The sequence below is a fragment of the Astyanax mexicanus genome, chromosome 1, assembly GCF_023375975.1.
Source record: "Astyanax mexicanus isolate ESR-SI-001 chromosome 1, AstMex3_surface, whole genome shotgun sequence".
NCBI classification, from domain to species: Eukaryota; Metazoa; Chordata; class Actinopteri; order Characiformes; family Acestrorhamphidae; genus Astyanax; species Astyanax mexicanus.
The window spans coordinates 11,813,452-11,840,755 of record NC_064408.1 but is presented as its reverse complement, the minus strand read 5'-3'; the positions used below and the strand labels follow the sequence as shown (position 1 = coordinate 11,840,755).

Here is a 27,304-nt window from a genome sequence, read left to right as displayed (position 1 = left end):
ATATATAATTTTATGTGGAATGTTGATACAATACCCCTGATGCAATATGATTAAACAGGTTATGTATTAAATATATAATAAAGTCATTTTAAACCTATTAAACTCCTCCATTAATGCTCAGAACATGAAGTTTTTGGTGCAGTTCCAGCTTAAAGCTGTCTGACCTCAAGGCGTGGTCTGGAACGTGCAGGATAGCTGGGGTTGGTGTAGCTGTTTGAAGGCTGATAGAGCACGGCGACCTGATTGGCCGGGAGGCAAGACGGGAGAAGCCAGATAAGAGCGAGACTCCCCTCTTGTCATCAGCGTATGCAAATGAGCGAGGGCCATTAAAGCGGGGAGGCCTAGGGACCTGGAGAGCCCGAGAGTTCTGGAGAAGGTCTGCAGGACCTGGAGCAGGACGGAGACGCTGAGCCTGCAGGACCAGGGCGAGGTGTTAAACTAGAGTCATTAGAGCTGTTCCTATTTACACCTTCATCACCTGCACCTCAGGAGGAGACAGGAGAGGTGACCTCACACACAGGTGAGCATGGAGAACACGCAGGTATTAAACATATGTGTGTGTGTGTGTGCGTGTGTGTTCTTAGATCAGAAAAGCTTCAAATACTGAGCCTGAATGTAAAATTAACCTGTAAAATTAACTCATTTTTTTATTTTTCAATATGTTAAAAAATGCATTTTTCTAATTTAAACATATTTATTTGTTTGACATCAATATTAGGTACATATAGTATATATGTGCATATATTAGATCATTTTAAAGATTCTTTTAGCATTCAAAAACATTTAAATATGCTTATTTTAAGCAATTTTTGAATTGTTTTTGTCAAAATTCAGTTAATTATTATTATTTTTAAAATATATATGTGGACATCGTGTATGTGTATATAAATAGCTTATTCATATATATATATATATATATATATATATATATATATATATATATATATATATATATATATATATATATATATATTATCAATGTAAAAAAATTATGTAAAAAAAAATACTTATTTTACATAATACTTTTTTGTATCGTACTTGTTTTAAATTTAATTGAAAGCCATGTAAAGACTAGTTAGCATTTTTAAAGCATGTCAAAAAGCAATAATCTATATTATAGCAATTAAAATGATAGTAATACTATATTAAAACTATATTTACTTTACGTTTAAGTCATTATTAAGTACCAATATTTTGTTTTTACGTGTATTTTTAATCAATTTCTGCTTTAACTTTGTTTTAAACAACTCTAACTCTACACTTTTGTCTCTGCAGATTGTTTTATTGTTTTTTACTGATGACTCTGAAGATGTTCTGGAGCTGCTGGATCAGTATTATTGTGCTCTGGACAGGATATCATCATATACTGTAAGTTCATTATGGAGACACTACAGTATAGATGATGTACTATCCAGGGTGGCATTCCTCCTCTGTGGTGGAGCTCTCGCTGCTGCAGCGCGTGTGATAGAGGGAGGCGGTTAAACCGTTACCATTACTGAGTTTAGTAATGGTAAGGGTTCTCCTGCTTCTGCTCACTGACATCAGACCTCAACGCTTAAAAAAACAACAAAGCTGAACCTGAGCACAGCACTAAACCCGGTTTAATACAGAACTGAAGTGTATCACCTTTTTTTAAAAAATATAATAATTGAAATACTGTTTGTAAATAGGCTTTTATTTCTAATTTCAGTAAAACTATAGCTATTTATATGTACAGTGTGTTCTGTGATGATTCAATAAACACATACCTGAATCAAACTCATTCAAAAACTGAAGTATTTGCATTTATATATTTGTTTAGTATTTCATTTTGCAGTTAATTTAGACATTATTTTGTTTCTTCTTATTATTATTATTTTATGTATATTGTTGCTGTCCAAAGAAAAGCAAAGATGCAGTAGCCAGACTGACCTACACTATGTGGACAAAAGTGATGGGACATTTGCTTATTCACTGCTTTTTCTGAAATCAAGGGTATTATATACATATAGGAAAATGAATGTAAATAGATTTCATTCCAAGTCATTTTGGACCATTTCTTTTGGTCCAATCAACATGAATTTTGATAGACAATCAATATAAAGAACAACTGTTGTGCTCAAACAATGAAAACTAAAAATTGAGATCGATATATTTCTTCGAACAGCAGTGAAATATAACATATATACACCAATGATTATTGAAGGTATCGCCTCAAACAAATAGTAAAAAATGAAAACCTTTAGCTTTATTTCTTTAATTAATTATTTCTTTATTAATTATTCAATACAAATGGCTTGTCATAGTCACCGTTGGACTCAATAAATGATGAATGTAATATATGGTGGCATTCAGCTTTATTTTAATCTATAAATTTGTGAAAACGCTCCGCCATAGTCATAGTTATCCTCAATGAACTCTGAAAGCATGACACAGCAAAAGTAAGGAGGGGTGGGGGGGGGGGGGAATAATGACAGAGAGAGAGAAAAAGAGAGAGTGTGTGTTTGTGTGTATAATATGGTGCAGCTGATCCAACATCATGGGCTGGGTAGAGAGTGTCCAACAGCCAAACTAGGCAGCTAAGTGTTCAAATTCTGCTTGTTTAGTTAAGCAGGTTTGTGTATTGACAAGAACCAGGTGATAAAACACATCTGAGAAGGTCAGCAGAATATTGGCCAAATTAGATTTCTAATTTCATTTAGATTAGAAGTCCAACGCTCATATAGACTAAAGTGTTTTTGATGCCTTCTAGAATCATTTGGGAGCTTTATGCTTATCCACTATGCACAACCTTTTATTTGTAATTCTTTTCAATATCTTCTGAAAGTCAACTGTTTATAAAAACCCATCACTGTAAAAAAGAAACCATGACCGTTAATTATCCACAAAATCTCAACTGAACAAAACCACCATTTGCAAATAGTTCTAGTACAAATATGACGAAGACAAATTATAACAACGTATTAAACAGTTCTACTCCATAACACAGAACCTATTGTACCGTACTTAGTTCTTTCAAGAACCTTTTAAAAATGGTTCGACAATAGTAAAAAAAAAAAAAAAAAAAATAACAAATATTTACTACATTCAGTTATTCTGAATTATTGTTAATGATCTACAAACTGATCAAGATAACTGACTTGTTGAAGGCTTGAACTGTGCATGTTGAGAATGTTAAACCTTTAGCCATTTTAATTGAGCCACTGGAACTCTGTGGACATACTCATGATGTATTCCACTGCTTTAAAGCTATTTTTATAGGTCTACAACTGCTATCAAATCCAGAAGACTTTCAATTAGGGCTGCAACGATTAGTCGATATAATCGACAATGATGGTTATTTAAATTAAATCAATTTGTAACAGTACTGCTTTATACAAAGTGCTGGGGCAGAAACACAGTGGGAAATAAATGGGGGTAAATGGCTCACTCACACAGTTTACACTTAACTTTGGAGTCTGTCTCTCTGAAAGTGCTCAAATACAACAGATCTAATACATGCTAACACACTAAATATCAGTATTTTCCACGTTTAAACAACATTTAGACATTTACATTGACTAAACGACTGATCGACTAATTGAAAAAAAAAATTACCAGATTAGTCGACTACCAAAATAATCATAAGTTACACCCCTACTGTCAGCCGAAAAACATATTGCAGTTTAAGTTCAGAGTGAATCTTTAATTGTGCAGAAGTGACCGTTACAGTCTGAACCGTTTTTAGAGATAACATTCGAGCCACAGGACAAAAAAGCAGACCCCTATCTTCCAGACAGATCAACAGATCTCCAATCAATGACCAGTGTAAATCTGGACTTCCAAATATCTGGAGGTCCAATCACAGGCTCCATGCTTGGTGGTGATCCAGCTATCCATAGTCAGAAGTTAGAAAAGGCATAATTGGCTTGAGGGTTTCTGAAATGACTCTCCAATGTGAGCAATATGAGCTCTTGTTAGATGACTCAGCAGAACTGGCAGTTACTGTTCTCCAGAATTGTTCAGTGGTGTTGAATTAGCTGCAGACTCACCAGATGAAGCGATTGGACCTGATCAAGGTTATTAAAGAGAGTTTATCCTACGTTTGATGGAGTAACTGCCTCTACTGTCCAGGGAAGACTTTCTTTTTTTTAATAATTTTATTTCTAATTTTTCCCATTTTCTCCCCAACTTACACGGCCAATTACCCAACCCACTGATTAGGACTCCCCCTATCACTAGTGATGCCCCAACACACCAGGAGGGTGAAGATGACCACATGCTTCCTCTGATACATGTGAAGTCAGCCATCACTTTTTTTTGAGCTGCGGAGCAGCATCACAGCGCACTCGGAGGAAAGCACAGCGACTCGGTTCTGATACATCAGCTCACAGATGTCCTGTGCTGTGGACATCACCTAGGAGTGATGTGGGGAGAGAGCGCCATCTACCCACCCGGAGGGAGCAGGGCCAATTGTTCTCCCTCTGAGTGCCGGCAGCTTGATGGCAAAGCTGCATGAGTGGGGGTTCAAACCTGCGACCTCCCACTCATAGTGACAACGCTTCAGAACACTGGACCACTCGGAGCCCAGGGAAGACTTTCTACTGGAATTTGGGAATTTCTTGGATTCATTACGGTAAGGATTTGATTGCATTCAGTGACAAAAGCATTAGTGAAGTCAGGATGTTGGATGATCACCACCCCAACTCATCATGCCTAACTCATCCCAAAAGTACTGAACGCAAGAGCACCATCACTCCAGAGAACACAGTTCCACTGCCCTACAGCTCAACACTGCATGGCAATACTGCACTTTATACCGCTCTAGTAGTTTATAATAGGGCTGCACGATATTGGAAAAAATTTACATTGCAAATGTTCTTTATTTGGTGATATATATCACTATATTAAACAGTGCAGGGTCCATGATGTTACCAGACCCGCCCCCCACCCTCTTGCTATCTCGCGTCAAAGACCGATCAATAGCTGATTCAGCGCCGAGCTCAACTCAAAATCCGAGAAAAACTGCATAACAACAGTAATCAGCCCTTTAATCAGGCATTTAAATTGCTTTTTAAAAGGTAAATAAGAGCATTTTCTGGGATTAAAAGCGTGAATTCAGCTGCAACTGGAAATATCTGTACTGTAAAACTGTGCTGGACTGAGGTGCACAGCTTTCAACACAAGCCCACGTTTACAAGCATGTGCCCAACCATGTGGATGGAGGCCATGCAGTTACCTTGTGTTTACTCCTGCCCCTCCCTCCTCGCGCTTCTCAGGCAGCAGCAACCTGTCACTCACACAGACACAGAGACAGCGCTGTGTATCTACTTCTTGTATCAAGAATCAAAACATTGCAACATGACATGTTTGATTTAATTGCCTTAAGTGACATCACACGTCCTGCGATATGTCTATTGAGCTTGTGCACATCGTGATGACTATGCTTACACGATATATCGTGCAGCCCTAGTTTATACCCACACCTGGCATTAACCATCATCATCATTGTGCCAATAGGTTCTTGTTAATCTGCACCAAATACTTCTATTCTATCATCATCACTCTTCTTTACAGGGACCAGGAATGCTGTAGCTGTAATGTCCACTGGTGTCCTTTAAAACAGGGCAAAGTTCCTGTTCATCACATGGACCAAAGCTTGATCCTTGGATAGCTAAACCGTTCTCATTTCTTCAGAGTAGCGGATATTTTCAGCCGCACCTCCTGCATGAAAGCGCTCGTGAGGTCCTGACCCGCCTCCTGGACTATCTTGGCCATCATCTCACCCCCAGGACCAATCACCATAGACTGTAGAAGAGAATAAAGTGAAGAGAGGAATGTTAGGATGCGTTTTTTTTTTACAGCTAAACGTCCCCCAAAAAATGCCTTGCCTTGCAAAATTGCATTGTTTGCAATGTTCTGTCATCATCATCTACAGGGATTGGATAATAAAACTTTAACACCTGGTTTTAGACCACAATAATTTATTGTGGTGACGGACAGTTCTGGTGGAAACAGGAGAGTTGAGGTGCACATTAAATTCTGCCGTGATTTGATCAGCCGTGGTTTTATGTTTTTCGGATACAATCCGGGTTAGCACCCGAACATCCCTTTCAGACAGCTTCCTCTTACAGCGTCCACAGTTAATCCTGTTGGATGTGGTTGGTCCTTCTTGGTGGTATGCTGACATTACCCTGGATACCGTGGCTCTTGGTACATCACAAAGACTTGCTGTTTTGGTCACAGATGCTCCAGCAAGACGTGCACCAACAATTTGTCCTCTTTTGAACTCTGGTATGTCACACATAATGTTGTGTGCATTGCAATATTTAGAGCAGAACTGTGCTCTTACCCTGCTAATTGAAGCTTCACACTCTGCTCTTACTGGCGCAATGTGCAATTAATGAAGATTGGCCACCAGGCTGCTCCAATGTAGCCATGAAACCTCCCACTCTGAAATTACAGGTGTTTCAGTTTCATTGTCCATCCCCTGTACCTAGACTGCATCTCACTATGCTTGATACAAATTGGTTTGTAGAATGTTATTATCAGTTCGACAAGTTGTCATCCCAGATGTTGAGCCGAATTCTTCCTCCCTGCCAGAATCTGAACCCTTTCAAGTGCATGCACATTATGCAGCAGAATGAGCATAACAGATTTCCTTTAGACTCTTTTTTTATTTATGTTTATAAGTAAAGGTTAATCTACAGTTAGGGTACAGAGATATACAGGTGCATCTCAAATAATAGAATAGAATTGAAAAGTTTTAAAAGGTTTATTTTAATCTATTTTAAGGGTTTATTTTTTATTGTTGATGATTATGGCTTCCAGACAATAAAAACCCAAAAATTGGTGTCTCAGAAAATTTGAATATTTTATAAGAACAATTGGTTCTTTTAGCAGTGTGTGCATTGTGCCAAGTCCTGCTGAAAAATGAAATCCGCTTACTGGCCAGTGCTATCTGGGACGGAGCAAAAAAGTAAATACAGGAAAAGGTTTTGTGAGATGCAGACTAGCACGCTATTCATAGTATTCTTAGTAACACAGAGCAGGGGCTGATTAATCAGTACAAACTGCACCTGAACAGCCATTTAGTTTAAACATGTTGAGCTGAGTATTTGATATCTGGATTAAATCGAGGTCGGATTCTGTTCTCACTGAAAGTGTATTGGTTTGGGACCTGATCGAGACTCCTCTGCTGGGTGGCAGTTGATTTGGTTCACACCCAAGTGTGATTACTGTTTTCACACCTGCTCAAATGAACCGCACTAAGAAGTAAAAACGAACCAGTGTCCGATTTTAAGTGGATCTAATAGTGCTGGTGTGTAAACACCCTAAGAGAAGAAAGGGATTTGTAGTTTAAATCTGTTCTTAATCCCCAGCCTTCAATTGCTGGTTATTCATCTGAGATTATAAAAAGCTGTATGAATTCCTTTCAGCCACACTAAACCCACTTTCCCGACTCCAGCTTGTTAAAATTGCATGACTTATAAAAGAAATCCTCTCAAATATTAACCATTCTTCACCCAGCTCCATTCACATGTTTTCTTCTACTACACGTCTCAGTGGGAGTCGTGTTGGGATCAAGGGAACAGCATTGTCAGAGGATGAAAGAGTGTTTTGGGGGAAAAACAGCAGAAAAAGCACTTCTCTCACCATATGGCTGTTCTTCTTCACATGTAGTTTGACAGATATGTCCAACTTGCCATCTTCCGTCTCTCTCCAGAGCTCGATGTGCTACAGAACAGAAGGCAAGACGACGGGAGTCAGCACAAACACGGTTCCAGCAACGTGAAATTCCAGCGCTCAGAGGGAACAAAAGCGGAGCGACGTAAAGTTTTCACCCATTTTACTGACATTCAAAGTTGCTCTATCTGCAGTGAAGGTCATCTTTAATACAGTGTTATACCAAGAGACTAGACAGAGAATGTGCGGTAGAATAAGAATAAAAAAATGTTGCAAACACACCTGCAACAGGCCATATATCATGGGATATTGAGTTATTATTTTAGGACAGGTTGGGAACAAAAACACCTGTGTTAGTTTAACAGGAACTAGAATTTAATCCAGAATGATTAACAAATATTTAGATCATTTTATAACAACCAAAAAAGTAATTTAATTCACTGAGAATTAAGTATTTTTAACACATATTTGAAATAAATTAAAATTTGAGGCATATTTGTATATGTCGTCATAATTATAGACATATAGTACAAATATAAATCACTTGGTAATAGATGGGGGGCTCATTTCCAATAACTTAATGGGACTGAAAAAAGGGACTTTTTTATTAAAATTAAAATTAATTATTTAATCAGGTGAGCTAAAGTAAGGAGCATCATAAAAAAAAACAATGAAAATTAAATGATAAGAACAATAGAATAACAAACAAACAATACAATATTTTATTAAGAAGAAATAAAATAAGTGGCTGGGGTAAAACATAATGCAATACAATAAAGAGATAAATAATTAGAATAATAAAAGGTACACACAAATAAAGCAATAAAGAAGAGGACTAAAAAATAATATACGAACACAGGGTTACACTTAGGCAGTCTTGGCTGAAAGAGCCCTGTTGTCTACAAAATCTTAATCACATCCCTTTTTATTTATTTTATTAACACCTTGCTAAAAAAAATCATTCATCACTCAAAACTAATTTTTTTTAAGTTTTTTCAAAAAAAGATAATTTAGGCAAAAAAGTAAATTGTTTTAGGAGGATGACTATTCTGGAGCAGCTGAGTAGTAGCTGAACTTGTTAAGGGGGGAATCTACTTTGCTGTAAATTCAATGAGGGTGGTCTGAGACTCTTGAGAGGCTTGATCTGGCTGTCTGTGTTTTCTACAGTTCCTGGGGAACACAAACTAGGACTGCACGGTATTGGAAAATTTTTACATAGCAAATGTTCTTTTTTCGGCCATATATATCCTGATATTAAACAATGCAGAGTAAAGGGTCTGCACTCCCGACCGAATTGTTATTGGCGGGAGCGGGAGTTTAATCAGTCCAAGTGATGTGGGAGCGGACCATGTTTACATGTGGCCCTGCTCCCGCAAATTAATAAATAGTTAAGAAAATTGTAATAGTCAAGCAATGATTCCAACGCAAGCAACAAAAACCCCTCAAGAAGAATCTCAAAGCAGAGGACCGACGGCATGCACATAGGCACGGGAGATTTTCAGCATCTCCAATTCACCTGACGGCATGTGTTTGGACTTTGTACTAAAATGTAGCACTAAATGTAATTAATTCAATTCATATTAGGAACATAGGGTGGGAGCGGCAGAAACGTGTATGTGGCGGGCGGGCGTGGGATTAAAAGAAGCGTTTTCTGGCGGGAGCGGACGGTAACGGGACAAAAACATGCCGGAGCAGGGAAGGAGCGGGTTTTAAAAGCAGTCCTGGGCAGACCTATAATGCAGAGCCCATGATGCCACCTGACAATGTCACATACCAAACATGTCTTTCTGACTGGCTGATTCATAAAAGTGCTCCATTAAAGTCCATTAAAATCCACGTACAGTGGATCTTAAAGGCAGTTAGGACTGTGACAGTGCGGGTGTGGGTTTGTGTGAAATGTTATTATCAGCATGCAGGAGGGCTGAGTTAGGCATTACCTGAGATATGTTGTATGGAACCTCCAGAGGAAGGTATTCTAGAAGCTTCTCCCGGATGGCGTTGACACAGACGTCCTGTGGGCTTTGGTCTGTCAGGACGTCACTGTGGTAATGCCACGGGCCTGGCTTAGCACACGTCATCAGATACGTCTGAAAAACAGACAGACAGACACATTAATTTAGTAGACATCCATCCAGACGTTCTTATTAAATAATAGAATGCAATGGCTATGTTTACTTGCACACAATGCACTTATACTTGGTTCTATTTGAACTAGGAGGTCATGTCTGAATGATGGCTGCACTGCACATTAACACTAGTAAAAGCAGTATTATTTACCATATTTTTTTGCACTATAAGGCAGATCTAAAATTCTTACATTTTTCTAAAAATCTTCAGTGTGCTTTATAATCTGGGAAATCTTATGTATGTATTTCACCAGTCAGGTATTAAGGAGCAGAAAAGCCACTCTGCTGAAGTACAGCATTATACAAGAGTTTCAGTTTAGCTCTCCAGTACCGAGGCTTGAGCAGTATTAGCATTAGCCGCTATCTGCACTAAGCGCTAGCTCTTTCGCTGTACAGAGAATATATTAGGACTGTACAGTTGTGGTCAAAAGTTTACATACACTTGTAAAAAAACATAATGTTATGGCTGTCTTGAGTTTTCAATAAGTTCTACAACTCTTATTTTTCTGTGATAGAGTGATCGGAACACATACATGTTTGTCACAAAAAACAGTCATAAAATTTGGTTCTTTCATAAATTTATTATGGGTCTGCTGAAAATGTCACCAAATCTGCTGGGTCAAAAATATACATACAGCAACATTAGTATTTGGTTACATGTCCCTTGGCCATTTTCACGGCAACTAGGCGCTTTTGGTAGCCATCCACAAGCTCCTGGCAAGCTTCAGGTCGAATGTTTGACCACTCTTCTTGACAGAATTGGTGCAGTTCAGCTAAATGTGATGGTTTTCTTGCATGAACCCGTTTCTTTAGCACTGTCCACATGTTCTCAATGGGGTTTAAGTCAGGACTTTGGGAAGGCCATTCTAAAACCTTAATTCTAGCCTGGTTTAGCCATTCCTTTACCACTTTTGATGTATGTTTTGGGTCATTGTCTTGTTGGAACACCCAACTGCGCCCAAGACCCAACCTTCGGGCTGATGGTTTTAAGTTTTCCTGCAGAATTTGGAGGTAATCCTCCTTCTTCATTATCCCATTTACTTTCTGCAAAGAACCAGTTCCACTGGCAGCAAAACATCCCCAGAGCATAATACTACCACCACCATGCTTGACAGTAGGCATGGTGTTCCTGGGATTAAAGGCCTCACCTTTTCTCCTCCAAACATATTGCTGGGTGTTGTGGCCAAACAGCTCAATTTTTGTTTCGTCTGACCAGAGAACTTTCCTCCAGAAGGTTTTATCTTTGTCCATGTGATCAGCAGCAAACTTCAGCCGAGTCTTAAGGTGCCTTTTCTGGAGCAAGGGCTTCTTTCTTGCACGGCAGCCTCTCAGTCCATGGCGATGTAAAACACGCTTGACTGTGGAGACTGACACCTGTGTTCCATCAGCTTCCAAATCCTTGCAGACCTGCTTCTTGGTGATTCTTGGTTGACTCTTGACCATCCTGACCAATCTCCTCTCGGCAGCATGTGATAGCTTGCGTTTTCTTCCTGATCGTGGCAGTGACACAACTGTTCCATGCACTTTATACTTGCGTATAATTGTCTGCACAGTTGCTCTTGGGACCTGTAGCTGCTTTGAAATGGCTCCAAGTGACTTCCCTGACTTGTTCAAGTCAATAATTCGCTTTTTCAGATCCACACTGAGTTCCTTTGACTTTCCCATTGTAGCTTTTGTAGCTGAGTCTAATCACTGGGTCAAATGAGCCCTATTTAAATGGGCTCATGAGAAGTCAACAGCTGTAGTCAATCAGAATCACTTAAAAGAAGTGAAGAGGCCATGACATGAAGCTAATTTGATTGACACAACTCGCTACATCACCAAAATTGACAAATTTTGTTGCTGTATGTATATTTTTGACCCAGCAGATTTGGTGACATTTTCAGCAGACCCATAATAAATTTATGAAAGAACCAAATTTTATGACTGTTTTTTGTGACAAACATGTATGTGTTCCGATCACTCTATCACAGAAAAATAAGAGTTGTAGAACTTATTGAAAACTCAAGACAGCCATAACATTATGTTTTTTTACAAGTGTATGTAAACTTTTGACCACAACTGTATATAGTATATTGGACTGTAGTCTGATTGCTAATCTCCCTGGCTTACCAGAAAACTCAGAATTCCTCAGTGTAACACAGTCAGGCGGCGGTTAGCTGCTAATGCTAATGCTGCTGCACCAAGTCTTAGTGGAAATCTGGAAATCTAAGCTTACTGTAAATAAATAGAAGCGCTTTTCTCACAGAGGTAAGCATTTTTCAGGAGAGAAATCTGTGTAGATTAACATCCAGCACTCGTTTTGACTTTTTACTTAGCTTAGATTTACAGGTTTACCTGCTGAATTAGAAGGGAAACATGGTAACACCCCTGTTCTTTACTAGTGTCGCATAATGTGCCTTATAATCTGGTGCGCCTTATGTATGAAAATAGACTTTTATTATTTGTGCACCACATATTCTAAAAAATAAAAAACACACTTAATCACTTCTATCTATTATTGTCTCATTATATCAGTGGCCAAAAGTACCAATTGGTCTTATATAATATTAAAATATTCTGAGACACTAATTTTTGGGTTTTAATTGGCTGTAAGCCATAATCATCAACAATAAAATAAATAATCGCTGAAAATAGACCACTCAGTGTGTAATACATCTATATAATATATGAGTTTCACATTTTGAACTGAATTACAGGAATAAAGTAACTTTTCAATGATATTCTAAACTAATGAGATGCAATCAGACATTAAAAACATCCTCCAGGCTACTACCTTCAGTGTGTCCACGTCTTCCTCGTCTGCAGCGCACAGCATGAACACGTCCTTAAAGTGAGGCCACCCTTTGCGGTTCTTCAGGTTCCTCAGCTGTTCTCTGCTCAGGCCTCTGTGGGGTTGCGTCTCCAGGTCTGAACACTCTTCCTCTGCGGTCTGGGCCTCCGCTGCAGCTTTCTGCTGGAGCCGCTTCTCCTCCAGTTCCCTCTGAGACGGCTTCACCACACTGCGGACCTTCAGCCTCTGACCGTTCACCACGCCCTCGGTAAGCCCGGCTGTGATGTCCAGCAGCAGGGGCTTGTTCTTCAGCAGGTCCACCTGTAGGCAGGAGACTTGTCAGTTGCTGATTTTCAGGAAAATTGGCGTTTTCTATTGCTCAATGCTACAACTAATGACTATAGTGTGCTTGGAGTCTACTTGATGTATCCTCTTCTTGTAAGATAGGCTGGCTTAAATATACTTTTAGTTTAATTCTAGTTAGAACTATTTTGGTAATCTTGTGCTTGTTGGGATTTGTTGGAAATTGTTTTTAAGGAATTAGATTCAGGTGTGGTTTCTGGCTAGATAAGGTGTGAATTAGAGGGGTGTGGCTAACAGCCTGTATTTGTTGATAAATTAAGTGTGTTATCCAGTATTGATTTAGTGTGCATGTTGCAAATCTGACTCGGTCGTGCAGATTTCTCCTGTACATCATCCGAAGAACTCGACTGTTTCTCTCTCAGGAAGCTACTCAGGGGTTTGTGCAGTCTCTCTCTCTCGTCATCTCAAGACTTGACTACTTCAACTCTCTACAGCAGGGGTGTCCAAACTACGTTTCCTTTTTTAAAGCGTCCCGCGAGGTATTTTTGAATGTGAGATTTAAAGTTTGAATGCTAGGTGTCAGAAACGGGCCAAAGAGTCTAAAAGCGGAGATGGTGCGCATTTCTAGCGCAGAAAAACGGGCCAAAGAGTCTAAAAGCGGAGAGAGTGCGCATTTCTAATGAAATAATCAGGAAAAAGTATTATTTTAAGTGGTATATTTCATTACTTGTTTTATTACAGAGTCTTTGGCCCGTGACTTTAAATATATTTCTCCTTCTGGCCCCCAACAAAAAAAGTTTGGACACCCCTGGTCTATTGGCTACTGCTCTTCCACTGCGAACCACCAAAACCCTGCAACTAGTTCAGAATGAGGCGGCAGCACGACTCTTCAGTCTTCAATCTTCGGAATTTCAGTCATAAGACTCCTTTACTTCGTTCCCTCCACTGGCTGCCTGTTGCTGCCCACATCAAATTCAAAACCCTGACGCTTGTCTACTAAGCCAAAAAAGGCCCGGCTCCTTCATACTTGATGGCACTGATGGTCAAAGCCAGATCTGTATCAACCAAGAGCTCTTAGAGCTTCCAGTATAGCTTGGCTCGAACCACCATCACTCAAAACCAACAGAAAACACAAACATCCCGAATCTTCTCTGTCCTGGAGGACCAAGGTGGTGTAATGAACTTCCACTGGGTGTCAGAAGAGCTCTGAGAGTCACTCGCGGTCTTTAAACGCAGACTGAAGACTCATCTTTTCAAAGAGTTTCTAAACTAATAATAAAAAAATAAATAAAAATCTCCTAATCTCTTCTAAGCATGATCAAGCTCTGTGTATTTGTACATTGTAAGTACATAATGATGCACTGTTGTTGTAAGTCGCTTTGGATAAGGGCGTCTGCTTAAAAAAACAAAAAAACAAACAAAAAAAAGGACTAATGACTAATCTGACAAATATTTTTTTTAATTAATCCCGATTATTTTTATCATGCCCTCTATTTGTGTTTCCCATTGATGAAGCTCTTGATCAAATGCATGTTTTACTGCATTACAACAGTTTAACTTTTAGGGCCTGGACAAATTAAGCGTGATATTACCAAACAAACTTTAATATTAGACAAAGATAACCTGAGTAAATATAAAAAGCACTTTTTAAATGATAGACAAGACAATAACAATAACAATAACAAGACATCCAGATGATGTTCTACTAGATTTTGGAGCACTGCTGTTAGAATTGAACTGCATTCAGCTATAGGTGGTCGTACCTTATTAAGGACAAGAACAGCAGGAATCTGTGGATTCAGAGCCAAACACTTCAGCACCTCAAAATCCAGCCTAGTGCGGGTCCACTTATCAGAGACGTCCACCAACACCACCACTGCAAATGAAAAGCATGAGTATTTTATTGTGGTGAATAAAGATCTGTAGTAAATAAACCTCTGAAAAACATGAAACTGAAGCCTGGTATTTAAAAGCTAAACCTGATTAAATATAACATGATGAGGAAGATGGTACAAAAGGTAGTACAGAGAGATTCCTACCCAGATTTATCCCAGTTTATTAAGTCAAGTAGATATCTACAGTTGGTAATAAAGTAATTAAAAAAATTCTTAAGGATCTTTACAGACTTTCTCAGTGAGAGAACTGCCACTTACCTAGATCTGCCTCATGTAATGATTCCAGCGGATCCACAAGAAGAGACTTTTCCAGATGATGTCTGTGGAGATCACAGTTCACGTAAGTTACCATAACCTTACCATTAAGGGTGTGCTATATTTTGTTGTACATAATATATTTTGACACAGTAATATCCTGATTTGAAAAATCCTAATTGTGATAATAGCAGTTTTCTGTTATGTATTTTGTAGTTTGTAGTGTGAAAGAGTATGGAGGAGTTTTATTCTTTACAGGTTAATCTCAAAATATATATTTATATAATTGAAAAGTAATTTAGTTCAAAATGTGAAACTCTTCTTTTGTTGTTGATGATTTTGGTCACAGCCAATAAAAACTTAAAAATCAATGTCTCAGAAAATTGGAATATTATATAAGACCAATTAGAACTTTTGGCTACAGTGTGGGCAGTGTGCCAAGTCCTGCTGGAAAATGAAATACGCATCTCTATAAAATTTGTCAGCAGAGAGAAGCATGAAGTGCTGTAAGATTTTGTGGGAAAACAAAACTGCACTGACTTTAGACTTGATAATAAAACACAGTGGATCAACACCAGCAGATGACATGTCTCTCCAAACCATCACTGATCATCAGTAAATTTTACATTTCATTTGTAAATCAAGGGAGCAGAGTCTGGAGGAAGAGTGGAGAGACACACAGTCCAAACTGCAATATACTATAGGACAAAACCCCTACATATTTGTTCATTTTATATGTATTTTATATGCATTCACTAACTATCCCGCACTTTAGTATTTTGGTAGCTTTTTTGCTCAATAGTGGTAGTGGTTGTTCAAAATCAGAGTCTTGGTGCTTACTGTTGTTTTACAAAAAGTTAAATAGTAAAAACTTACCTTTTAACTTTGGAAGGAGTAGTAAGGCCAGGTGTGTCCAGCAGAATCTGATCATTTAGAGAAACAATAAGAAAGCATATTACTAGCAATGTCAATTTGCTTCATTCTCACAGCAAGTAAATGTTTCCGTTATTTGTATGACAGTGTAAACAGCAAATGAACACTGAATCTGATATTTTCAATTCTGATGTGGGTCACTTTAATATGTGGTATTAAAATCTGACGCATATCCAAGATTAAAAAAAGTACACAAATCACGTAAGTAAGGAAAGGAAAGGAAATTTCTGGAATCAAGGATGAAACCGAAACTTCACGTGAAGCTCTGTTGTTTTGCACATGTGCACGTATGTTAGATATGGGTCACATTAAATAAATAGTGTCCATAGTCTAAGATGAACATCAGATTTGGTGAGAAATTCAGATTTGAGCCACATTTACCTGCTGTGTGAAAACTAGGGGTGTCACGATTTCAATATTTTATCGGAATCGATCGAAATGATGTTGTGGTCTCGAGCCTCGAAGTCAAAAAGAGGATCGTCGATCCCTCCCACAAATGGCGCAGCACGCTGCGCAAATGGTGCAGCACACTGTAGCTGACGCCACGGACATTGTGACTGCTCAAAGAGCAGCCCTTTCGCCAGAGAACGTGGACATTTTCATCTTCTTAAAGAAAAACTTGAAAATATAAAAATAACAGTTGTTTTATCTAGCCTCAAATATGTTAATAGTTTTGGTACCTTAAGGAGCATCTTTCTCTCAGATAAAGTTAATAATAAATCTTAGTTAAATAAAAAAAACTTGTCATTCTCAGGGACTGAAAAAATCTTAGTCTTATTTTTCATGTTTAACTGTTATAGTAGGATGGAGTTCAGTTTGTTAAGGCTCTAATTGTTCTATTATTTTGTACATGACTGTTCCTGTATTTTTTTATTATTTATTTTGTTATGTTGCACATTGCTGTTTTAATAGCGCACACTGCTGCTACCAAAAAAAGCCACTAGATGGCATTACATATATATCTTACTTAGATTATTTAAATTTGACCATTAGTGCCTAATGTGGTGTATTACAGATCACTTGTATCACTTTGCATCACTTATATCAAGCCCACCTTTTGAAATAAGATATTGTAAATTTGAAGAATCAAACCAATGACTGACCATAGACTAATCTAAAACTGGTGTAGACCTCTCTGCTGTAAAAAAAAAAAAAAAAAAAAAAAATTGAGAATCGAATTGAATCGTGACCCTAAAATCGGAAATAAAATCGAATCGAGGATTTAGAAAATCGTGACACCCCTAGTGAAAATTCATGCAGTGCTACTGACCATATTCTGAAGAACAGTTCTGTCCAAAACTTATCAGTAAGAAACGTGAGACTTTTTGAGAACAATACAGATACTCACAATCTGGGTATCGTCCTCTGTGAGTACTCCAAGTGCACGTGATCTTGTAGTATGCACTTTTTTGGAGACTGCAAAAAGCTGTTGAAATAATTATATTATTTATTACAGTTAATGTCAATTCGAACATCATACACGTCCAGTAATCTGCACAAATCAAAGTAGGAATACAACCTTCCTGCCGAGGAGCTGGTTGGTTAAGGTTGATTTCCCTGCATTTGGAGCCCCGATTACAGCCACTCTGAGACACCTGGGGTTTTCTGGTTGATCTGGAGTCCGCATCAACAGAGAGAACTGCTCAGCTAGGTGGGGATCAAGAACAGAAATCAAATTTAACAGCCAAATAACAGTATTCTGATACAAGAGCATCAAATTGTGCTTTACAGAACAGCACAAGAGATATAATTAGGGATGTACTGAGTCATTTGATTGAGTATCTGCCAATGATAAGTCCTGTTCCAATTCTTTGGCGATGCAGTAAAAAATAAAATAAAATAATAAAAAAAGAAAGAACACATCCAAGTTGGACCTCAAGTTATTTTTTTTATTAAATTTAATTGTTACTGAAACAATGGTATCAAAACAGCCTTTTTTAAAACAAAATATTCAAGTAATAAATATCCATATGAATGATTTCCATTTAAATGTGCTTCTTCTTTTTTTTAAATAAACAAACTAAATTAAACCACAATTCTGTGATTAATCATAATTATGATCATGACAATTTTTTAAAATGCTGGTAATTATGTTTTTGCACCCACACTCTCTCTCTTGGTGCAGCTGTGCAGCTATAGCTGCAAAAACAGCAAAAGCAAACTGCCTGCCCTTTTTTCACCTCCTCGACCTGAGCATGAACTTCAGTGCAGCTGTTTACTGTTTCTCCACTCCAGCAAAAGATGCTCCACATATGAGCTGCTAATAAACGCATCCATTTCCCTTTATAAAGCTAAGAGTCTCTCGTCTCTCAAATATGATTTTATATATATATATTTTTTATTGTTGGTAAAGAAGGAGACATTTATACACAAATCAATGAGCGCATGTGAGGCGTTTCAGGGACAGATCTGTTCACATGTTTACACACAGATACAGATCACTTATATTCGTGAATGTGAACCATCAGGATAGCCAAATCCGACCTGAGCAAAAAAATCAGATTTGATAGCCATAATTACCTTCATCTGGAAGTATGGGCTGCGGGGAGGTTTTCTGATCAGCACTAACCACATTTCCTTTCTTCAGCCTGTCCAGAAATGCACTAGAGGACACATAACTGGCTGGAGTCACAAGGAATCCACCTCTTCTTCTGGTTCCAGGTTGGAAGACTGAAGAATGAGAAGTTAAAAAAGAGGTTTCAGCACACAGACTCTGTGGTAGGATTTTAGCAGGCAAAGTCAATGTTTAACCTAAACCAAGATTAAGGAGCAAAACTTAAGATAGTGTGTTCAAATTAGGCAAATTAAGCAAATTAGAGATGCGATTAATCTCAAGCTTAACCATACAAGCCAATCAGCATGACCAGCTTAAACAAACAAGTTCAACAGTATGCTGATAGCCAGTTCATCTAACCCACATTAAAAAGAGCTAGCTCAGTTCAAACTGCTTAAGCTGGTTGACCAGCTTAATGCTTGATCAGCACAGGGTATGTCTTTCTTTTTTACTTTGCCTATTAAAGAGCCACTAAACCCTAAACAACATTTTTGCATTAGTAGCTGAAATGTGTTCCTTTAAAGTAATGAAACATAAAAGTCCTGCTTAAAATCATTATAAACCTATCCTAACCTTTATAAATAAACACTTTTATTTTATTTCGGGTTTTTTTCTGCCTCTGCAGCGCCCTCTCAGGATTAACCGTGCTATAGGCGAGGATGATGTTTCTGTGTACTTTGGTTCACAGCACATTACAATACGCAGATCAATCAATCAATAAATAACCCCTCCCCCCTGTCCTGCCTCTAAACCCATACATCACCCAGTGCCCCTCCCAAATCACCCCTCCCATTTTTTTAGCATTTTATAATTTGAGCTGAGGATGCATGGAGTCAGCAAAAATAAAGGGGTTTTGTTTACCCTTTAAAAGACCAGCTTGGCCATCTTATTTGTTTTCCTAGATGAGCAGCTTCTTCTATTAAATCCATCAAATTATCTAAAATCAAATTACCAGCAAAATAAGATCTTGAGCTGGATTGATTAATGTAGGGCAATATCACAGTGACCACCTGTGTTTTGACGTTGTTTTTATGTTTAACTAATCAATGTGCACAAATACATCATTTCTGACATTGGAGCTCAATAATGTATAAATGCATTAAAAGCACGGAAATATGAACGCGGATTCACCATACACCATGTTGCCAAAAAGTATCTGCTCGCCTGCATTGTGTTTGGTGACATAAAGCTTTTGGATGGTTATTTTACCCTGAAATAGCATGTTTATTTTGTTCCCAGTCGCTTCCACTTTGGTATAATAGCTGTGGCAGTTGCCTGTAGATTAAAGTATCAGTCAAAAGTTTAGACACACCTTTCTTTTTTTCCTACATTATAGCTGAATACTGAAGTGATCCAGACTATGAAGGAACACATATGGAATGATATAGTAAGTTAAAAATGTTAAACAAACCAAAATACATTTAGGTGCTCTTATATGAGGAGCTGTTAACTTGTGGTTTCTGAGGCTGGTAACTCTGATGATCTTATCCTGTGCAACAGAAGAAACTCTTGCTCTTCCTTTCTTGTGGTGCTCCTGATGAGAGTCAGTTTCATCATAGCTTTTTGATGGTCTTAGTGACTGCACTTAATGGTTCTCCTAAAGGACTGACTGACCTTCACTTCTTAAAGTATTTTTTTTTCTTTACTTAGTTGAGTAGTTCTTGCTTCTCATAATCTGGATTAGAACTTTACTCAAATATTCACTATTCACTGTATACCTGTAACTCTACCTCTTCACTACTTTACAACTGATGCTCTCAAACACACTAAGAGAGAAGAAATTCAAGTAATTAACTCTTGACGAGTTCAGCACAGCTGTTAACTGAAAGCCTGAATTCCAGGTGACTCTACCTCATAAAGCTGACTGAGAAAATCCAGCAGAAATGTGCAAAATTGTCTAATCTAAGCAAGAGGTGCTACTTTAAATAATCTAAAATATAAAATGTGTTCTGGTTTGTGTACTAAATAATCCCATTTGTTTTTCTTCATAGTATTGATGACTTTAGTATTTATCTACAATGCAGAACATTGTCCAAACTGGATTTCCACTAATTTACTGTACATGCAGTCTGAACGACTAGGTGTTAGGTCAGTGATTTAGATGGGTGAGCTAGATTAATACTTTCTGCAATAATATGTATTTACTACACAGTACTGAATAACATAGAAGCAGCATTTTTTTTTAAAACCTGGATTTACATCACAATATCTAGGTTAACAGACAGATTAGTCTGCTAGCCTTAGATTAGTGTGTTTACTAGCTAGTTAACAGCCCTTTAGTAAAGGGATCAGTTTAAATCCACTACTGACTCATTTTAAAGTTAATATGTTAATATTTGAAGCGTCAAAAGAGCACAGTAGTAGTAGTTAGGGGTGGTCGCTATGGCTCTAAAATATTATCACGATATTTCAGGGTATTTTTGCGATAACAATGTACTTGGCGATATAGGAAACTAAAATAATCCATTAATTTCCGGAATATAGTATAATAGTATAAGAGAATAATCATTATGTGGCAAAATAAATAATATAGCATAAAATAATATCATGCAGCAAATAATATTGCAGAATATTTAGTGCATGCATATAAACTGCAAACTAAAACAATTATACAACAAATACACCTAAAGCTTCACAGTAAATAATAGACTACTTTTAAGACAGAACAGCCCTATTATCACGATATGGATTTTTAATATCATGATATTTCTGTGTCACGATATATTGCATACGATATAATATTGCCCAACCCTAGTGTTTACTAGCTATTTAACAGTCCTTTAGTAAAAGGGATCAGTTTAAATCCACTACTGACTCATTTTAAAGTTAATATGTTAATATTTGAAGTGTGAAAAAGAGCACAGTAGTAGTGGTAATAGTGCAGTGTGTAGTGTTCACCTGATTGAAGGCGAGGAGAGGCGCTTTCCAGCAGAAACACGCGACCGGCCGACTGAAGACCTCGCCTCACAAACATCTCACAGCCCCGCAGAGCCATCCCTCACCGCTCCGGTCCCGCCCGGGTCCTGTCCGCCCGCAGGAGAGCGCTGATCCGCGTGGACACAGCCACAGCCCGCTGTCTCTGGGTCTCTGAGTTAGCGAGAGTTTACAGCGTGTGTTCAGGGCGCCGCCATACTGCTGCCTGCGGTCACCGAGAACAGCAGATACAGCTGATCAGCTGATCCACTATCGCCCCCTAGCGGAGCAGAGGACCCGCAGTAATTACTTATTAATAAAAATGATCATTTCAATTAATTATTATTATTTTAATTATTGATTCTTAATTACTTTACACTTTACAGTTTATTCACTATGTTCCTCTTTTTATTGTAAACTATTTAATTTTAATCATTTGTTGTATTATTTATATGTATTGATACTATAATACTATTTTTGTGTATAGTACTATACTATATAATATATAATTATATGATTTATATATAATAACATACTATATAATTTATAATTGTATATTATATATAATACTAAATAATACTGAAATACTATTCTATTTAATGTATAATGCTGCACTATATAATTATATGATATATAATACTATAAAACTATTTTTATTTAATTTATAATACTATACTATATAATTTATAATTGCATATTATATATAATACTACATAATACGAAAATACTATTCTATTTAATTATAATACTACACTAAATAATACATAATTTTATGATACTATTCTATTTAATTTATAATACTGCACTATATAATTATATGTTATATAATACTAAATAATACTATAAAACTATTTTTATTTAATTTATAATACTGTACTATACAATTTATAATTATATAATATTATATATACTATATAATACTTTAATATTAGCGTAATTAATCGATACTGTATAGTATAGATTTATATAATATTATATACAACACTATACTATTTGTAAGTTATAATTCTATCGTATGCAATTTATAATTATGTATTATATATACTATATAATACTATAATACCAAATAATAATACTATAAAACTATTTTTATTTAATTTATAATACTATACTATACAATTTATAATTATATAATATTAGATATACTATATAATACTTTAATATTAACATATTTAATCAATACTATACAATATACAATGATATAATATTATATATAACACTATACTATTTGTAAGTTATAATACTATACTATGGTATATACAATTTAAGATATCATGTATAATACTATATAACAATTTTTATTTATTTATATTAAGTTATAATATCTTAATATCATTTTTTTAACTTAAGCTTTTAACTTTAATTTTGTCTTCAAATGTGTACTTTATTACTATACTTTTTAGTCTATTTTTATTTTTACTGAATTTCACCTTCTTATTTTATTTTTTTACTTCTTATTAATTCAGTCTTAATTTGAGCATCCCTAATGCATTAAATGCATTGATCTCTGATTTTACGTTGATTCTGTGTTGTGCTTTTGTACATAGTCTACTGCTATTCAATTTTACTTATATTAAATATGTAAAGCATTGAGTGTAGAAGAGCTCATACCAACCATGTATGCTAATTCAATGACAGAATTCAACATTAAACGATAATGTCTGTTAGGCAATGTTAAATAAATGTTGTTTTTAAGGTTATTTTTCATCATCAACTTTATAATAAGACATTACTTTTTTAATGTTCTTTGCTATCAGGGTTTCTGATGTAAATGCTCTGCTATGTTGAAAATAAGGGTCGCCCTCAATGTACCTTCTAATCAATTTAAATGTTTGAAATTTTAATAAAAGGAACTATAAATTGCATTTTAACATTGGGTAAAATATATTATTTTTGTCAAAGTGATTATATATTAATGTGATATTATATTCTATCTGTTCAGTTATATTATGTTAAAGTAATAAAATGGGCCTATTTACGGATGCATGTTGCTGCCAAGCATTGTGTATTCCACAGCATTGGGTTGTGCATTTACTTTAGGACATATCTGCTGTCAGTTTATCTTCAGATCGTTTCCTCATTCCCAACATAATAATTCTCCACCTACGAGCTAAACCATAACTCCGTCTAGTAGAATCTGAGTTCTGATTTGTCACAGCTGATAGCAATGTGTGTGATTTGCTTTCCTCCATCTTCCCTCCTTTCACTGCTGGAACAAATTCACGGGGACATTCTTGAGATTGCTGAAGTGAAGACTTCCACTTGATGTGCCCATCTGATATCACAGGAGCAGGATATTAAACTGCATTTGTAAGACAGCAGTAGAATACAAAGTGTAAATATTGTTGTTGAGTTGTATGTTTAACTAAGTTCAAGCAGGCCCTTCATATCATGGGAGCCACCTGTACATCAAGTACAGTCGTGAAATTTCACTACTTACTACTAAATATTCCACAGCCAACTGTCAGTGATATTATAACACAGTGGAAGGGACTGGGAACGACAGTGACTCTGTGCTCTTTCAGTTTAATATAACAATTTGTCACCCTAATTTTACAAGACCAATTACCCAACACACTCATTAGGACTCCCCAACACCAGGAGGGTGAAGACTAGCATATGCCTCCTCTGATACATGTGAAATCAGCCTACTCTTTTTGAACTGCTGCAGCTGATGCAGCATTACTGAGTAGCATCACAGTGCACTCGGAGGAAAGCGCAGCGACTCGCTTCCGATACATCAGCTCACAGACACCTTGTGCTGATCAACATCACCCTTTGGAGTGATAAGGGGAAAGAGCGCCATCTACCCAGCAAAGCCAATTTTGCTCTCTCAGGGCTTCGGCAGCTGATGGCAAGCTACATGACTGGGATTCAAACCAGTGATCTCCCGATCATAGTGGTAGTGCTTTAGACCACCGGACCACTCGGAGCCCAAGGAACCAACTTTCTGCAGAGTCCATCACTATAGACCTCCAAACTTCATGTAGCTTCAGATTAGATCAACAACAATAGAGAGTAGAGAGACTTATGGAGTTGGTTTCCATGGCCAAGAAGTTCCATCCAAGCCTGAAATCAACAAACGCAAAGTGTTGGATACACGCTGACACCAGACTCTAAAGCAGTTGACAGAAGAACGATACTTGACTGCATTGTGTCAAAGTTAAAATTTGGTGGAGGGGGATCATGGTACGAGATTGTTTCGGTAAAAAAACTCTTAAAACTTGAGCATACCAAAAGATTTAAAAGAATTTCATGCTTCCAACTTTGGGGAAATAGTTTGGGGTTGGTTCTCTTTCTGTTTTAAAATGACTGCGCACCAGTGCCCAAACATGGAGTGTGTTGTGGAAGAGCATGATTGGTCTCAACCTGATAGAAGGATTCAATGATTTAAGGATTCAAGGATACTTTATTGTCAACACAAAAAAAGAGAATAGAACAAAATAGATAAAGATAAATACACACACAAAAAATAAATAGGGAGAGTAGGCAGGTAGAAGCAACATGAAGTCCAGAGCGCAAGTTTGCTATAGCAGCATGATAATGTGAATTAAGAGCAGTACAAGATAAAGTGTCTCAGTGCGGTTTAAGGTGACAGTGTGTGTAAACGGTAACTGTGCTTGTAAGGTGACAGTGCAGTGTGTTGTTTAGGAGAAGTTTAAGAGTCTTACAGCTTCTGAAATGAACACCTTTGGGTAAAAATTGGACTGAAGCCTGCTAGTCCAGACCTTCTCATCCAACATACATCAGAGCTAAGAGTTCGTTTCCATAAACACACTCTTAAACCTTGTGGAAAGCCTTCCTATATGAGTTGAAGCTGTTATAGGTGCAAAGAGTGGGCCATATCATATGTAGCTTCAGATTAGCTCGAGAGCAGTGGAACGTAAAGAGCTTCATGGAATGGCTAAAAATTCCTATAAACACACTCCTAAACCTTGTGGAAAGCCTTCCCATATGAGCAAAGTGTGGGCCGATATCATATTAAACGAATTAAACCGATTCAGAATAGTACATCACTCAAGTTCATATGCATGATTTTGACAATACTGAATATCCTGTGATGTAATTTATCATAATAATGTTGACATCTCCTACTGCCTAACATTTAGCTTCTGCCATGCTCTGCTGTTTTTTTTTTTGTTTGTTTCTGCCTGAAGGAAAGTGATAAAGTGATAAAGCTGTAAGCTAAGAGGTGTGTAAAATATCCGGAGATGGCTGAGCTCAGTGGCCTGGAAACAGGAACAGGTTCTTCATCACGTTCTCATCAGAGTGTCACGTTACTTCAGCCTGTTTATGGAAGCGTTTGAAGGCTGAGTCAGTTGTCTCTCAGCAGCGAGGCTCAGCAGATCAGGACCAGGAGGAAGAAGACGGTGTTGTGCCGGGTCTGGGGGGGTGATCTGAGGGTCCAGGCTGTGGGAGAGGTGCTGGGACGGGATCAGAGGAAGGCCAGCGAGTGAGCGCAGGTTGTTTGTGTAGATTTGGTGCTTCATAAGCGAAGCCAGGGAGAGCAGATGTGTTTTCCTATCGCCCATCAAACGCACCGGCTGCTCGCCTGGTCCACCAGGAGCAGCGTGGGGCGGAACACACACCTCCGCTGGGGAGGATGAAGGATATCAGGTGGCTCGCAATCTGTCATCGTGGAGACTCTGCTGCAGTAACACAGGCTCCACACACAGCGGGATGAATAAAAAACATTCAGGGTTTAGTGCAACCAGGAGGTCCAGATAGAGCTGCAGTTAAAGGACATTTGATGGAGGGACAGAGGTGCTTTAGAGGGCACATAGTATGGAAAATATCCTTCGTTTTGGATTTAAATATCTTTGAAGTAATACATAAACAAAGATTTAAAATTTCAAAGTTTACCACTCCTTCCCAAGAGGGTCAAAATATACATAATATATTACATAATTAATTGAGTGGTGCTGAAAGTTCCCAAACATCTTTTTACTCTTGTTCTTCATTGGTTTAGTTAGGACCCCACAGGACCACCACAGAGCATTAGTTTTTAAACACTTCAGTACTGCTGTCCACCAACCATTCTACCCAATGGTTAACAGGTGTAGAAACAACTTTGAAAGTCTGTCCTACATGCTTTAAATACTAGTTAGTATTAGTAATAAGTTCACCTTTTGGATGCACTATTAGACCTCCTACAGGTTGATCTCAAAAAAAATATTGAAAAGTTACTTTGTGTCAGTAATTCAGTTCAAAATTTGTGTAATTATACTGTATGGATGAATTACACACAGAGTTTAATTATTTTATTGTTGATGATTATGGCTTACAGACAATTAAAAAAAAAATCAGTGTCTCACAGAGCAGAGTGGGCAGTGTGCCAAGTCCTGCTGGAAAATGAAATCTGCATCTCCGTAAAAGTTGTCAGCAGAGGGAAGCATGAAGTGCTGTAAGATTTTGTGGGAAAACAAAACTGCACTGACTTTAGACTTGATAATAGAACACAGTGGATCAACACCAGCAGATGACATGTCTCTCCTCCAAACCATCACTGATCATCAGTAAATTTTACATTTATTTTTGTAAATCAAGGGATCAGAGTCTGGAGAGTGGAGAGAAACACAGTCCAAACTGCTTGAGGTCTAGTGTGAAGTTTCCACCAATCAGTGATGGTTTGGAGAGACATGTCATCTGCTGGTGATGGCCCACTGTGTTTTATCAATCAGGAAGAACTAAAGAACCAACAAGGCACAGGCCTGCAATGAACCAGGTAGCTACTGTACTGGAACACAAGAGTTATTGTCTACAGTCAAGCGAGTTTTACATTAACATGGACCATCAAAGCAAAAAGCATCTGCTTAAAAACAGACACATTTAAATTGGATTAAAATCTAAAATAGTAGTTTTGTTTGAAAGAGTAACAGACAAGATTTGGATCCCAACAACACTGTAC

General features: G+C 37.4%; 1 protein-coding gene and 1 long non-coding RNA gene across 3 annotated transcripts; one reads left to right on the top strand and one right to left on the bottom strand.

Annotated features, from left to right (window-relative positions):
- The first annotated feature begins 174 nt into the window (after positions 1-174).
- Positions 175-8,382, top strand: LOC125782442 (uncharacterized). Of its 2 annotated transcripts, XR_007425129.1 has the most exons (3): positions 181-520; positions 1,276-1,368; positions 7,685-8,382. It is a non-coding gene; the product is annotated as an uncharacterized LOC125782442 (long non-coding RNA). The 2 variants fall into 2 exon arrangements; XR_007425128.1 differs by lacking the exon at positions 7,685-8,382 and having other exon boundaries at positions 175-520; positions 1,276-1,758.
- eral1 (Era-like 12S mitochondrial rRNA chaperone 1) lies at positions 2,221-21,655 on the bottom strand. The gene is made up of 11 exons (XM_022665772.2): positions 21,382-21,655; positions 18,450-18,599; positions 17,449-17,576; positions 17,278-17,355; positions 15,873-15,919; positions 15,000-15,061; positions 14,610-14,722; positions 12,547-12,864; positions 9,582-9,731; positions 7,615-7,695; positions 2,221-5,766 (listed from the first exon to the last, which is right to left on the bottom strand). Exons 1-11 carry the CDS (start codon positions 21,476-21,478, stop codon positions 5,644-5,646), a joined length of 1,347 nt encoding a protein of 448 aa, XP_022521493.2. The 5' UTR covers positions 21,479-21,655; the 3' UTR covers positions 2,221-5,643.
- Between the last annotated feature and the right edge of the window lie 5,649 nt (positions 21,656-27,304).